The sequence below is a fragment of the Nelumbo nucifera genome, chromosome 7 (assembly GCF_055504915.1).
Source record: "Nelumbo nucifera cultivar China Antique chromosome 7, China Antique-T2T, whole genome shotgun sequence".
NCBI classification, from domain to species: domain Eukaryota; kingdom Viridiplantae; phylum Streptophyta; class Magnoliopsida; order Proteales; family Nelumbonaceae; genus Nelumbo; species Nelumbo nucifera.
The window spans coordinates 7,989,281-8,003,894 of record NC_142655.1 but is presented as its reverse complement, the minus strand read 5'-3'; the positions used below and the strand labels follow the sequence as shown (position 1 = coordinate 8,003,894).

General features: G+C 38.4%; 1 protein-coding gene across 4 annotated transcripts; it reads left to right on the top strand.

Annotated features, from left to right (window-relative positions):
• The first annotated feature begins 5,438 nt into the window (after positions 1-5,438).
• Positions 5,439-11,570, top strand: LOC104613403 (ABC transporter G family member 15-like). 4 transcript variants are annotated; one of them, XM_010281195.3, is made up of 9 exons: positions 5,439-5,741; positions 8,235-8,314; positions 8,441-8,902; positions 8,996-9,118; positions 9,317-9,448; positions 9,674-9,958; positions 10,073-10,345; positions 10,425-10,532; positions 10,837-11,570. In XM_010281195.3, the coding sequence occupies exons 1-9, from the start codon at positions 5,495-5,497 to the stop codon at positions 11,191-11,193; spliced, it is 2,067 nt and encodes a 688-aa protein (XP_010279497.1). In that variant the 5' UTR covers positions 5,439-5,494; the 3' UTR covers positions 11,194-11,570. The 4 variants fall into 4 exon arrangements, with proteins under 4 accessions (XP_010279497.1, XP_010279499.1, XP_088747830.1 ...); XM_088891703.1 differs by having other exon boundaries at positions 5,603-5,741; positions 8,125-8,314; XM_010281197.3 differs by lacking the exon at positions 8,996-9,118.
• Positions 11,571-14,614: the final 3,044 nt, after the last annotated feature.

Here is a 14,614-nt window from a genome sequence, read left to right as displayed (position 1 = left end):
AAGATTGAGGGCATGAAAGACGTTCCCTATGCCTCAGCCGTAGGGAGCATCATGTATGCCACGTTGTGCACTCGTCCTGACATTGCTCAAGCAGTGAGTGTGGTAAGCAAATTCCAGGCCAACCTAAGGCAGGAGCATTGGACTGCTGTGAAAAATATACTTAAGTACATTCGAAGGACAAAAGAGTTTTGTCTACTATTCGATGGTAGCTAACTACAGATCCAAGGGTATACTGATGCTAATTTTCAGTCGGATCCAAATGATAGAAAGTCTACATCTGGGTATGTTTTCACAATAGGATCGTGTGTTGTTTGCTGCTTTTCCAGCAAACAGGGGTCCACGGCAGATTCCACAACCGAAGCCGAATACATTGCCGCAAGTGAAGCTAACAAAGAAGCCGTGTGGATGAAAAAGTTAGTTCACGAATTGGGAGTACATCCATCTAGCACATCACCCATCACGTTGTTGTGTGACAACAATGGAGCTATCGCTCAGGCTAAAGAGCCACGAGCCCACTCGAAGCCAAAGCACATCGGGAGGAAGGACCACGTACTGTGGGAGATTGTTGGTAGAGGGAATGTCCTAATTCAAAAGGTAGCGTCAGCGGAGAATGTAGCAGACCCATTGACTAAGCCACTCACACATAAAGTGTTTGAGAAACACGTGGAAAGTCTGGGACTCCAACTTATACCAGATTGGACCTATGTGCAAGTGGGAGCTGTTAGATAGTGTATGCCCTTAGCTCCAATCAGATTGATGTACATTATAACATTTATTGTAAATGAATAAAGTACATATTTGATTCATGTTATAGTGGTGTGTTTCTGTGTAATACCCTTAAACTAGACACTTATGAGACTCGTGTTAGTTTAGAATGTTCATAGTCGTTGGATAAGTCTGGGGAGATTTATCCTGTTAAGGCTGACACTGATGTGCCGCCAAGTGTTGGGGTGGCCTGTCTCAACTGCCAGGGTGAGACCCAAGGTACATGCAGTGTAGATTTACTTGAAACCCTGAACCGGACCAGATTTCCGGTATTGCCCTGGACCTTGGTGATTAGTGGGCAAAACTGAAAAGTTACACCTGACCCCTACACTCGATTATGATACTGCACTAGGTGTCAGATTGGGTTGTCTTTGATATGTCAATCAGTGAGATCCTTAGCGGGGGTCAAAACCTGGGTATGTTGGGACAGTTCGAGAATTCATCTGAGTGGGTGATCATAGTGACAGGATCAGCCCCTTTGTCGGACAAAGGTAATGATCGGGGTTGCACCATCTCTGATGGAAACCAAGACTGTCGACAGTCGATTTCAATCGTTGAAATTTGTTTTTGCAAAATATATTTATATAAAGATATATATATATATATATATATATATATATATTATGGTTTCAAAATGTTTGCAAAAGGTTTTAATTCTCGGGATCCATGTGAGTAGAGAGTGCAACAATGTTCCTTGCAGTCGAGGGAGAGGTCTTCTCTTGTCGGGTAGTGTTTGATCATTATAGGCTGAGAGGTTAAGTGTAAGACCATTGAGAGTAATACCTGATGGGCTAATCTTGCATCTGCCAACAGTCCCTAGGCTTTTATAAGGTGGCTTGGCCCAGGGACCACTTAGTGTAAGTGTTGGGCCCATTAGGAGCCCATGTGATGGGCTTCAAGGGGTTCACTATCTTTTCAGTGAATTCAGCCAGGCCTTGTAACAGAGGCTAGGCTGAACCCATGTGGCTGATGTGTAGATCCATGTGAGTAGGGAGTGCAACACTGTTCCTTGCAGTCGAGGGAGAGGTCCTCTCTTGTCGGGTAGTGTTTGATCATTATGGGCTGAGAGGTTAAGTGTAAGACCATTGAGGGTAATACCTGATGGGCTAATCTTGCATCTGCCCACAGTCCCTGGGTTTTTATAAGGTGGCTTGGCCTAGGGACCACTTAGTGTAAGTATTGGGCCCATTAGGAGCCCATGTGATGGGCTTCAAGGGGTTCACTGTCTTTTCAGTGAATTCGGCCAGGCCTTGTAACAGAGGCTGGGTTGAACCCATGTGGCTGATGTGTAGATCAATGTTTGGGTCCCACGCCATACAAAGAAGCCCAACTGGGCAGCAATTTGAAAGGCCACTGAGCACATAAGACTTATTAGGCCTAAAGCCCATTTCAAACTGGTTTAGTTGGACTAATTAAAGAAGGGCAGATCTGGGATTTGGATCAGCAGATAGGATAGGGTCTTACCCTATCCACTCAGAGAGTCTAGATCTGAATACAGATTTGGATCTAGAAACCTCCTAATGAGATTAGGAGATAGCTGATCTAATCTGCAGATAAGATAAGGATTTATCCTTATCACATAAAGAGAGTCCAGATTCAAATCTTATTTGAATCAGGAAACTCCTAATGTGATTAGGAGCTGATCTCTTTAAGTCTATAAAAGGAGGAGGGGGCGAACCATTCAGCCCATCCCAGCATCCCAGAGATCAGATCTCAGATTATATAGAGAGAAGACAGCAATAGTGTGACTGCGCCATCTTCTCCCTGTGTTCTCCTCCAGTTGCCGCCTACTGCCAGTTCGATATCCAGTTTTGTAGGAGCGATCAAGAATATTTCTTGATATCAGTCTTTGGAGAAAGGTTGATCTGAAGTCGTGCTCACAGCCTCCATCGAATCCTTGCTAAAGGATTTGGTTCTTGGGAAGAACACTACTGATTCTGCTCCACCCTACACTGTGTCATCTTTAGTAGGAACAGTCTTTGGAGACTTCTTTGGGCGTGAACACTTTCATTGGATGATACTGTTTCTTCGTATCAGGTATATCCCTCTCCTACTGTTTTGGTTCAGATTTGGTTCGGTTCTTAGTTCAAGATTGATCATTGAAAATGCAAATTTTCTAAAACAATGAATGTGATTCCCAGATGGGAGAGAGAAATTTTTGAAATTTCACCCAACCTACCTGTAGGGTTCGGCCATCCATATGATGGATCTTTCACTCCTTCAGGAATATCACTTGATAAGTTTTGAAATACATCTAAGGAGATATTTTCAATAGGAGATCTGGGCTCAGGAGGTGGATGACCCTCCAACAAGAGTCTAAAAAACTAGTCTTATCAATATACAAATTGAATATGACCCATTTATGAAAGGAATATAAATTTGAATTATTTAATGGGTGTTTGGCAACAATGCGTTTCACAATCTATCTATTCCTATTGTGATAACATGGCACATTAAAATTTGACAAAGTTGACTACTTTTTGAAATGTCATACAGTTGTCATTATATATATATATATATATATATGTGATATATAATATTAATATAAATCACTTTAAATACCCCATCCAAGATTCAAAATATCAATACGCTGGTAGGGGCGCATAGGGCGAATCGATACCCTTTTTTTTTTTGCTTTTTTTTTTTTATTTTCTTTCAAAATCGATTCAGGGAGGCCAGTTTAAGGCTCCTCTACCCCCTGAATCAATCAGACCCCCAATACATACATTATAGGGACGTATCATAGAGGTCCCAAAACGATACGTATCGACTGATACGAGCCAATATATATCGATACTTTAAACTTTAGCCCCATCAACCTATATCCCAATTTTTCTGTATTTTTAGTGAAATCGATTGTTTGTATTTCCCCAAGCGTTCTTGATTTCCCAAGTCGGTTGTGAAATGACTCTGTGCCAATTGCCAAACCACTTGTTAGTAGTTTCATTTATGATGTCGCTCCTTCTAGGGTCAAATCTATTGTAACGTCACATTGAGATTGTATATTGAGTTTGTACTTCAAGCTCTCAATACAATATTAACTGAAAATAAACGTACATCTAATGCTGTCCTTAGTACAAAGCACCTTCTGACTTCCATGGCCAGGTATTGAAATCCATCCTCATAAAATTTAAGTAATTAATGGATCGATGTAATAAAAAATTAATCTTCCGCCATATGCCTTGTTACAGATCACTTTCAAAGCTAGCTCTAACTTGGCCAAATTAAATCATGGTTTTTGATCTCGCCAAGAATCTCAACTTGAAACCTTAATCTGGTAGGTGAGGCCCCTCAAAAAGCTTTTGTTCTCTAAAGCATAGGTTCACCTATACCTTTGTGCTAAATTCCAATTAATTATTACGGGTGATTAAAATTGTACATTGTACCACTGATTAAATAGGCTTTGATATCATATCAAGAAAATGTTCAATATAAAAGCTTAAGTTGTTAGGTGAGGTTTCTGAATAGATTTTTATTCTATAATGTACTCCTTTCTATGAAAGTTTATTGGGTTTGAATTAATATTAGAGGTGACAAAAATTGAACATTAGACCACTTGGTCAAATACAATGCTTTAAAAAATGACCTGGAAACAGAATCGTTCTGGGCACCGGTTTCCAGGTCAACAATTCAACCGTCTGGTTCAAATTGGCAGTCCGTTTTGACAGCAAAATTAAAAAAATAAAAAAAAAATGGTCAAAAACCATTGAATGGGTCAATGGGTCGATGGTTCAATCGTCCGGGTCAACAGTTTATTGACTTTTTCAACAGTTTTTTTACCAGATTCTGGGTTTTGGGTAAAACGGAACCAGTTGCCTAGATGATTCATGGGCCGAATGGTCCGACCGTCCGGATCAATGGCGGTTCAAAAACGTTGGTCAAACAGGCTCCATTACCATTTCAAAAAATCATCCAACCTAAAGCTTAAACTATTAGGTGAAGTCTCCAAATAGGATTTTATTCCCTAACTTGATCAAATCCTCTACAGTTCATTTAGACTGTATCTGGTTTGAAGGAAAAAGTAGAGAAAGGAAGAGAAAGGTAGGAAAACTTTATCCTTACCCTTACTTTCCTTTATCTTTATGCAACAATAAGATCCTTTTCATCTATATCACAAAAAATAAAAAATAAAAAATAAGATCCTTTTTTCCATGAGATAAGCTGGGTGCTAGAGCTGCATTGATTAGATCTAAATAAAATATTCTACTTACCTATCTATACTTACATATAATCAATCAATTATATAGGGGTCGGTTATATGAATCCTGTTTCGCCATTTTCAATGCCCATATCCATTAATATACCCATTAATATAAGAATCAGGATAGGAACATATTTAAATTCAAGCCAGGACAAATGAATGACATTTACAGACCTTGCAATTTCCACCGCCTCCCCTCCAACTCCCACCTACCCAACAAAAAAGAGAAGAGAGAACTGGTTCGTGTACTTGTAGGTGAGTGGGCTCAGTCCTAATCTTTATATATATTTATTGGTTTCAAGGTGAAGCGAACATGTACAACTCTTTCTTTTCCTCCTCTTCATCATAATTAACATTGACCACTCCACATGACATGTTCTGGTTAAAATATTAGAAATTCAAGCATTGTAAGAATGGCTGTCACCCATGGCCCCATCAGCTGCTCATACTATATATATATATACTATATATATATATATACATGTTCTCAAGCCATATATATCCTCAGTATAGTTGGGAATATCAAATATGGAGATAGATGCCACGAATAGAGCAGATAATCCATTAGAGGCTGGTCATCACAGTAGGCGCAAAAACAGAAACGGGACATGCTTGGTGTGGGAGGATCTATCAGTGGTGCTATCTAATAACTTTGGGAAGGGCCCAACAAGGAGGTTGCTCAAAGGCCTCAGTGGCTTTGCTGAACCTGGTCGAATCATGGCCATTATGGGTCCTTCAGGATCAGGAAAATCAACACTGCTTGACTCATTGGCAGGTAAGTTCACTCTCTACTACCCAACTTCTGTTTTTTTTACTAGTTTTGCTGGAATGAGAGTTCAGTATCAAACTCCACAGGAGTTCACCTTGGCTTATATGTTTATATCAGTATTTCCACAAACTAGCCTAGCAACATTGACAAACCCCTCGTTGGTTATTTCTATCAAGTTAGAGATATCCTTCACCCTTAATGGTAGATGTTTTTTTTTTTTTTTTTTTTTTTTTTTCTTACGAGACTTTGTTTTGGTTATGTTTTCTTCTTAATCTAATATGAATCACCCTTTGAGGTATTTGGGATAATCTCATTTGTCAGGATGAGGAAGTAGGTATATGAGCCAAAGTGAACTTGAGTCTAAAAGAGTCATGAGGTTGCTCCAATAGCTTAGCAAGATATGTCACACACACACACAAAAAGCGTATAGCAAGGATTATATAAAATTTTAGATTCAATGTAAACAGGCTACATATTCTTTACCTTAGCTTTTGTGTAAGATCATGGTATTGGTAACTTGTGGTTTTTCGATCCCCCTAGGTGTGGATTCGAGCTGAGCCAAGCCGAATATTTGGCTATTTGAACTCGGCTCACAAGATTAGTATCAGGCTCGAGCTTAATTCAAGTTAGAGAGTTGGGCTCGAGCTCGGTTCGGTTCATAGCTCGCAAGTTCAAGTTCGGCTCAGCTCCAGCTCGACTATAAGCCAAGTTTTTTTTTTTTGAAAAATAAAAATTATATATATAAAATTATTTTTTTTTATTTTTCAGATAAAAAATTAAGAATTATAAAAATTATTTAATATTATATATGCAAAAAAATAATTATAAAAAAATTATTGTACATACAAGAAAATATGAATTATAAAATTATTTACTATTATACATAAAAAAATAAAAATATTATTATCTATAATAAAATTATTTATTATTTGTATGTATGTATGTATGTGTGTATGTATGTATGTATGTGTGTATGTATGTATGTGTGTATGTATGTATTTATGTATGTATGTATGTGTGTATGTATGTATGTATGTATGTATGTATGTATGTATAATAAAAATTATTTATTTAATATTAGGCTTGCAAGCCTCATGAGCCAAGCTTCATTGGGCTTGATATATTAGACTTGAATTCGGCTCAAAGTTCGGTTTAAACCAAGACGAGCTAAGCTTTTCACAAGACGAGTGAAAGGCTCAGCTCGTGGCCACCCCTAGGTCCCCCTATCAGCATACACATATAGAAGGATTATTATCAAGCATTTTATAAAAGGGTAAATTGCTGAAACTGCCTCTGAAGTTTCTGACCATTGCTAAAACCTCCTAAGAAGTTTGGTAATTGCAATCACCTCTCATGAACTTCCTAATACAATTTCAAGTAGACCCACTATTAAAATCTTCTAACAAGAGGCATGAAAATGTCCAAAATACCCATGCAGTTACTTTTGACCAAAATGTTTATTTTCTAAATTTCATCTTCATATCAATTGTTACCCTAAACCCTTCCAATCTCTTTTCTGAAATTGATTTATTTTTCAAATTTGCCCTTCATATCAATCACTCAAAGGTAAAGCTACAACTTTAAACATTCTCTTTCTCTCTCTCTCCTCTATGTGTGTGTTGTTTTTGTTCATAAAGTTTGTATTGATTTTCCATAGTAACCAGCTCAATAGTAATTGCATGGATTTTAGACATTTTTGTATTTCTTGTTAAAGGATTCTAACAAAGGAGTTCTACTTGCAAATTGCATCTGCAAAGTTCAAAGGAGACAATTGCAATTACTAAACTTCAGGAGAGTTTTCAGCAAATTACCCTTATAAAAATGAGACAACAGTCAAACCATCTTGAAATTAAAAGCAACTTGAGAAAAATTATAGGAATGCCTTTCTAAGTCGGTTTAAGCCTGTAATGCTAATAGAATTGGAAGTCAAAATATTAACTGTCTCGTTGAATCAAGTAACACCATATATATAGTTCACTAGAAATGCTCAGCCAACGGATTATTTCAATGAATTTTGGGCTCACCCGGTTCAATTAAATTAGGGTAAATTATTTATATATACCTCCCCATACCATCACTCGAATTTACCTTAAACCCCATTTGACCACAAAACCATATAGAGGTTTATTAAAGAAAGATATGGAATCAATACAAAGATGGATATTTTACCAAATGCCTTAAAAATAAGATATACTAGTTTTGTCTTCAAAACATATATTTTGAGATTGATAAATTACCATCATTTAGATACAATTTTTAAATTTTATATATAATTCAGCATATATATATATATATATATATATATATATATATTATATTCTCAAATATTCATTTTATTTTATTTCATTTTTTCTAAACCTGTTTTCAACTTTTCATTCTCACCTGACAGGGAATTAGGGTGTCTCCTAATGGCACCCAAAAGAAGACAACAAAAAGTTAGAAGCTGGTATCTTCATCTAATTTTTCTTTCAGTGAAACTAAAAATTGCACTTTCAACAGGGAGACTTTGCAGAAACGCTATTGTGACTGGGAATATTTTCTTCAATGGCAAGAAGAGGAGACTAGACTGTGGAGACGTAGTGAGTACAGCAACTTTGTAACATCCAAATGTAACCATAGACTTTTTTTTTTGGCTTGTAGCAGCCATAGATATGCTCTTCTTACAGTTGTGCATGTCTCTGTGTTTGTATGTTTCACTTTCTCAGGCTTATGTGACCCAAGAGGATGTTTTATTGGGAACCCTCACAGTCAGAGAAACAATCACATACTCAGCTCACCTGAGGCTTCCTGCTACTTTGAGCAAAGAAGAGATTAATGGGGTGATCGAAAGCACGATCCTGCAAATGGGTCTTGAAGATTGTGGCGACAAAGTGATTGGTAACTGGCATCTGAGGGGTATCAGCGGTGGAGAGAAGAGGAGACTGAGCATTGCACTTGAGATCCTCACAAGCCCTTCTCTCTTGTTTCTTGATGAACCGACCAGTGGACTCGATAGTGCATCGGCTTTCTTAGTGATGCTGACTATACGAAGCATTTCTCGGGATGGAAAGACTATTATCTCGGTGATACACCAACCAAGTAGTGAAGTTTTTCAACTGTTTGACGATCTGTTTCTCCTCTCGGATGGAGAAGCTATTTATTTTGGAGAGGCAAGGATGGCTGCAGAGGTAATTAAGAAGAATGCAACAATCCTGCAAATTTCACTCGACGACGATGTTAATCCAATAGCAATCTAATTTCATCGATATTTCTTGATACAGTTCTTTGCTGAGTCTGGTTTCCCTTGTCCCACTAGAAGGAATCCTTCCGATCATTTCCTTCGTTGTATTAACACAGATTTCGATGTTGTAACTGCCGCTCTGAGGGAATGTCCGAGACTTAATGTATGTGAAAACAATCTTTAATGTCTGTCATTTCCAATGTCGGAATCTCCCTCCTATATATTCTACCCAAAAACATCTCCCTTGTCGTTGGGGTGATTTTCAAAACTTATTTTCAGCACTTATTTCACTAACTTTTTTTTTATGGGTTATTTCATTAGCTTAATTTGTTTACAGGCGAATGTTTATTTTTTGTCACAGGAAGCACAGGCATCATCAGATCTTCTAATGAATGAAGCAAGTTCAAGGATCAAAGAAATCCTTGCTGCAAAATACAAGACATCAAAATATGCAACAAGTACAAGAAGACGGATTAGGGAGCTTTTACTCATTGTAAACACTTAGAACTCAAGCAACACTTAACACATTTGTCCCCCCACCTACCCTCACACACACCACTCGGGATTTCTTACAAACACACACACACACACACACACAGAGTGAGTGAGAGTACTAAACTTCAAAACTTGGTTGCCAATTGAGATGTGTTAAAATATGATCAGGAGAGTTTCCAAGAATGAATTATCGCTGCTTAATAACAAATAAATGTCAATGCAGGAAGGACCCATCCCTAAATCAAACAAGGGAAGCGAGGCTAGCTGGTGGAAACAGCTCTGCACATTGACTAAGAGGTCTTTCGTGAACATGTGCAGGGATATTGGGTATTACTGGTTAAGGATTATGGTCTACCTAGTAGTATCATTATGTGTTGGCACCATTTATTTTGATGTTGGAACCAGCTATAACACAGTCAGGGACAGAGGAGCTAGTGCTGCATTCTTAACAGGCTTCATGACATTCATGTCCATAGGAGGCTTCCCATCCTTCCTTGAAGAAATAAGGGCAAGTAATTATGAATTTTAGTTCCATCAAGATCGAATTGTTGAAAAAGAGAAAAAAAAAACATCAAGCTGGTTCTATTAAGCTTTCTCAATGTCTCATTTTCTTACTCAACAGGTCTTTTATCGTGAGAGGCTAAATGGTCACTATGGCAGTGCTGTATACATCCTATCTAACTTTCTCTCCTCATTCCCTTTCTTGCTGGGAGTGTCTACTACTACTGGAACAATAATCTCATTCATGGTGAAGTTTCACTCTGGGTTCTCTCACCTTCTATTCACCTGGCTTAATCTTTTGAGCTGCATTTCTGTGGTAGAAGGCTGCATGATGATTGTTGCATCACTGGTTCCCAACTACTTGATGGGTGTCATAGTTGGGATTGGAATTATTGTAAGGAAACTACTTCCAGAAACACCTGTATATTCTTTTCTGTCATCACCTTCACAAGCACTGTCATTTTCATATGTAGGTAATTATTATGCTGAGCTCTGGATTCTTCTGTACCCTACCTGATCTTCCCAAACCATTCTGGCGATACCCGGTTTCATATATCAGCTACAGCTCATGGGCATTACAGGTAAATGTTAATTTGCAGGAATCCAATTCCCATAGACCATGGTTAGATTATTCTATAATACTCTGTTTATTTCAATCTAATCCTGATTTTCCGGTATTCAGTTCATATCAAAACAACCACCATGGGAAATGTTTGGTTTATTTGATGATTTTCTATCTAGGCCAGATATAACCAAGCTGCATGATCTTACCAGAAATATATAACCTGTATATATGCCTCCTGCATCAATCACTTTAACTCATAGAATCATTTTCAAATACGTACTGATGACATTACTTATCAAATATGGTAACATATTATGTAGGGCCAATTCAAGAATGATCTAATTGGGCTCAAGTTTGATCCTATGGAACAAGGTGATCCAAAGCTCACAGGAGTTAAAATTCTCAAGACGATTTATGGGATTTCACCAAATCGTTCCAAATGGTGGGACTTGGCTGCTATTGTAGTGCTTCTCATATCCTACAGGCTGATCTTCTTCATCATACTCAAGTTCAAGGAGAGAGTATTACCATGGCTCCACTCATTTTATGCCAAGAGAACAATTGCACTCCTTAAGAGGAGGCCTTCATTCACAATGAAGCCACCTATGGTCAAGAAGCAGCACCAGCCTTCTCTCCCATTATCTTACCAAGAGGGTCTCAGCTCTCCACTCCCCTAAAGTAGTAATTCTTGCACATAACAAAGTTCTATGGCTGCTGATAAGTATGGAATGCATGGCTGATGTTCTGTAATTTCTCTAATTTCCTAGGGCAAATTCGCTTATTCATCTCTTATGTAGGTCATTACCCAATGTTGATCCCAGCTATCAAAGGTATTGGGACTTGGGAGAGGTGGAGTAGATAAGAATCTAATTTGGCATTTTTGCATAAAGTGGCCACTTTCATACTCAAATCCATATTTTTCATTTATATCAGTCTGAGATTTTATCATTACACGAAGCAATGGCCCATTTCTTCTTTTAAACATGTATTTAAAATTCACAATTCCAAGCCAAAGTGGTAGTAAAGCTGAATATTTCTCTTTTTCTCTGTTTCATTCCCTCTTGGCTAAGGTAACAGTAAATCCTTAAAAATAATAATCTTAGAGGATGAGAAAGACACTGATGACAATGAATATTTGCATGTCGCATGACAATTGGTAGAAATGAAGTATGAGTTATATGGTAAATGTTTTAGGGTTTTCGAAATCTCAATTAGTGTCAAAGTTAGAGTTTATGGGTTCTGAATTTGGAAGGAGGCCCGGGATCTTCAGAATTAGGGCAATTGAATTAACCGTGCTATCTCCATATCAAACTTCAAGCATTACAAGTAGAGTTTCATGGTGGGGTGGTAGATAGAGGCTTAGGCTGATCAATTACAGAAAATATAAACCAAGTGTTGATTATTAAGGTCTATAAATAACTACAAAAGGGGACTAATAAGAATAAGGGAAAATTCCCAAACTTTAAAATGCAACAATTGTGCCTGAACTTTCAAAATGTGTCAAAATTACCCTTTAAAACACTATTCATCATCTTCTTACACAGAGATAAGACATTGTTCATGTGTATCCATGTTGACACTGTTGTCACATGCCATTAGGTGTCCGTCTACTAACAAGCTCGGGATGACGACATAACCCAGGAAATGGCTTGACCCTGCGAAGTATTTGAAGTCTGTTTCAGTATGTTGAAACTTGAAAGTTGAGTCACGGGTTAGTTCTTTCGGTAAAGAGCAAAAAGAAAGAGATAACAAAGTTTTGTGCTTGTGGAAGAGTTCTTCGGTAAAAGGTGAGCATAGCCATATTCCCTCCAAATATAGTCTTTTGATTTGTTCTGTTGTAAATGTAATGGGTAGTGTTTTTAGAGATTTTCTGTGCTTGTGCTTGTGCTTGTACTTTGCTTTGCTCCATACTGCTGCTGGGTTGAGCTTTGATGGAGAAGCTCTGCTTTCACTATTGAACGACTTGGTTATACCTCCCTCAATCAAGTTGAGCTGGAATTCAAACGATTCCACTCCTTGTAGCTGCCATGGAATTCAAGGTGATGGCCTGAAAGTCTGAAACAAAATGTCATCTCCCTGAACCTGTCGGGTTTGCAAAACTCTGGTTCATTGAGACCGGAGATTGGCCAGCTGAGATCCCTCAAGATGCTTGACCTTAATGCCAACAATTTCTCGGGTTTGATCCTGGCAGAGTTGTTCAATTGTAGTCTACTTGGATATTTGGATCTATCGGTGAATGGTTTCACCGGTGATGTGCTTGGGAAATTAGCAAACTTGAGGAAGCTCAGATTTTTATCTCTGTTTGATAATTCCTTGAGTGGGGAGATAGCAGAGTCTTTGTTCCAGATTCCGCGTTTAAACACAATTTATCTCTACAGTAATGAATTCACTGATCTATCACGTCCAATGTAGGAAACGACTGATCTTGTTTCTCTGTGGCTCTATAGTAATCAATTATCAGGGATTATACCAGAATCTATTGGGAATTGTACTAAATTGCAAGAACCAGTTTATAGTGAACCATCTCCTGCAGAGGATTGGGCATTAACTCGGTCTTGACACAGTCATTTCGTTGGCTTTTTTCGGTCTAAATTGCAAGAGCTCAGAAAACTAGACTTACCTATGGATGGGAGACGATGAAATCGGATATAACGACGGAATGAGTTTCCTGCATTACCGGTAGGGGTGATCATTTCAGCCCGGCCTGGCCTGCACAAACCCAGCCCGGAAATTTCGGGCTTGGGCCTGAGTTTTGTGTTCAGGCCCAGCCCGGGCCCGGGCCCACATCAGGCCCGCAAATTTTAAGGCTGGGCTTGGGCTTAATACTTCAAACCCGGCCCGCATATACTTAAACTTGCACATTTTGTGTATAATGTATACATATCTATACATGTTATTTTACATTATATTATATATTTTATATATAAATATTATAACATGACATGTATAATTTATATTATATGTAATATTTTATATTACATAATGTATAAAATAAGTTTATATGCATGTTATGTCATTTAATATATAGATATATAATGTTTTACATATGAGTGACATTGGCTAGGAATCAGGCCCGGCCCGGCCCGGCCCCGTATAGACCTGGGCTAGGGCTTATGATTCAGGCCCGGAACCCCAGGCCTGGCCGGGCCCGGGCCTCAGCTATAACCCTTATCATAAGTGCAAAGCCTGACCCGGCCCGGCCCATGTCACCCCTAATTACCAGAGCACATTCTGTCATAAATAGGATTAATGCGTAAATAGTAAAAAAAAAAAAAGTCATGCAAATATGAAAGAGAATGACATGCACGGTTGTGCTGTCCGCCACTTGTCTTATGGTTGATAAAGAAAATTAGAAGACATCTGAAGGGCATTTGTGTCTTTTCATATGTCACTTAATGGTTGGTTAACGGTAGGTACTAAATTGACACGTTTTAAAAGTTTGGGCAAGGTTAAAAATATCGATACGCCCAATACGCCTTACCAGTGTATCGGGTAGTATCAGTTGTTTTTTTTTTTTTTTAAAATCCGGTTCAGAGGGGCCGGTTTAAGGTCCATTCACCCCTGAACCGTTCAAAACCCCGATACACCTTCTGTAGGGGTGTATCAAGAAGCTCCCGAAATAATATGTATCAGCCGATACACGTGCCAATTTTTTTAACCTTAAATTTGGATACTAAATTGTCAAGTTTTGAGGACCAAAATGGCGCTAAACCCAAAGGACAAGGTACTAGTCGGAAAGCCGTTAACGTTGATAATGATCCTAGATAGGGCCTTGACCTTTGGCATCTATTCTACAAAATGGCAAATTTGAACCTTCCTTCTCTCGACTTGTCAGCCCCAGATTTTAAGATTGCGTCAAGCAATGACCCTTTTGCATACTAAGCGGAAAGAGGTGGTAAATTTCTCTTTGATAAATCTAAAAACAACAAGGGAGATGACCGTCTCCCCCCACTAACTTGGTCCCAACTATTTGGTATTTTGGCTATTTCTTGAACAAAGTATTGGGTTGCGCAACCTGTGCGGACTCAGGTTGGAAATTTGATAAAATTTGAATAGGTCCAACCTGAAAGCCGGGGCCCAATGCAGTGCAAGTTTTTC

Excerpts from the sequence above, each read along its gene's own strand:
- LOC104613403 (XM_010281195.3), top strand. The coding sequence starts at position 5,495 with ATGGAGATAGATGCCACGAATAGAGCAGATAATCCATTAGAGGCTGGT. Across the intron at positions 8,315-8,440 it reads GACTAGACTGTGGAGACGTA|GCTTATGTGACCCAAGAGGA; the intron begins GTGAGTACAGCA and ends TCACTTTCTCAG. Across the intron at positions 10,346-10,424 it reads TAGTTGGGATTGGAATTATT|GTAATTATTATGCTGAGCTC; the intron begins GTAAGGAAACTA and ends TTTCATATGTAG.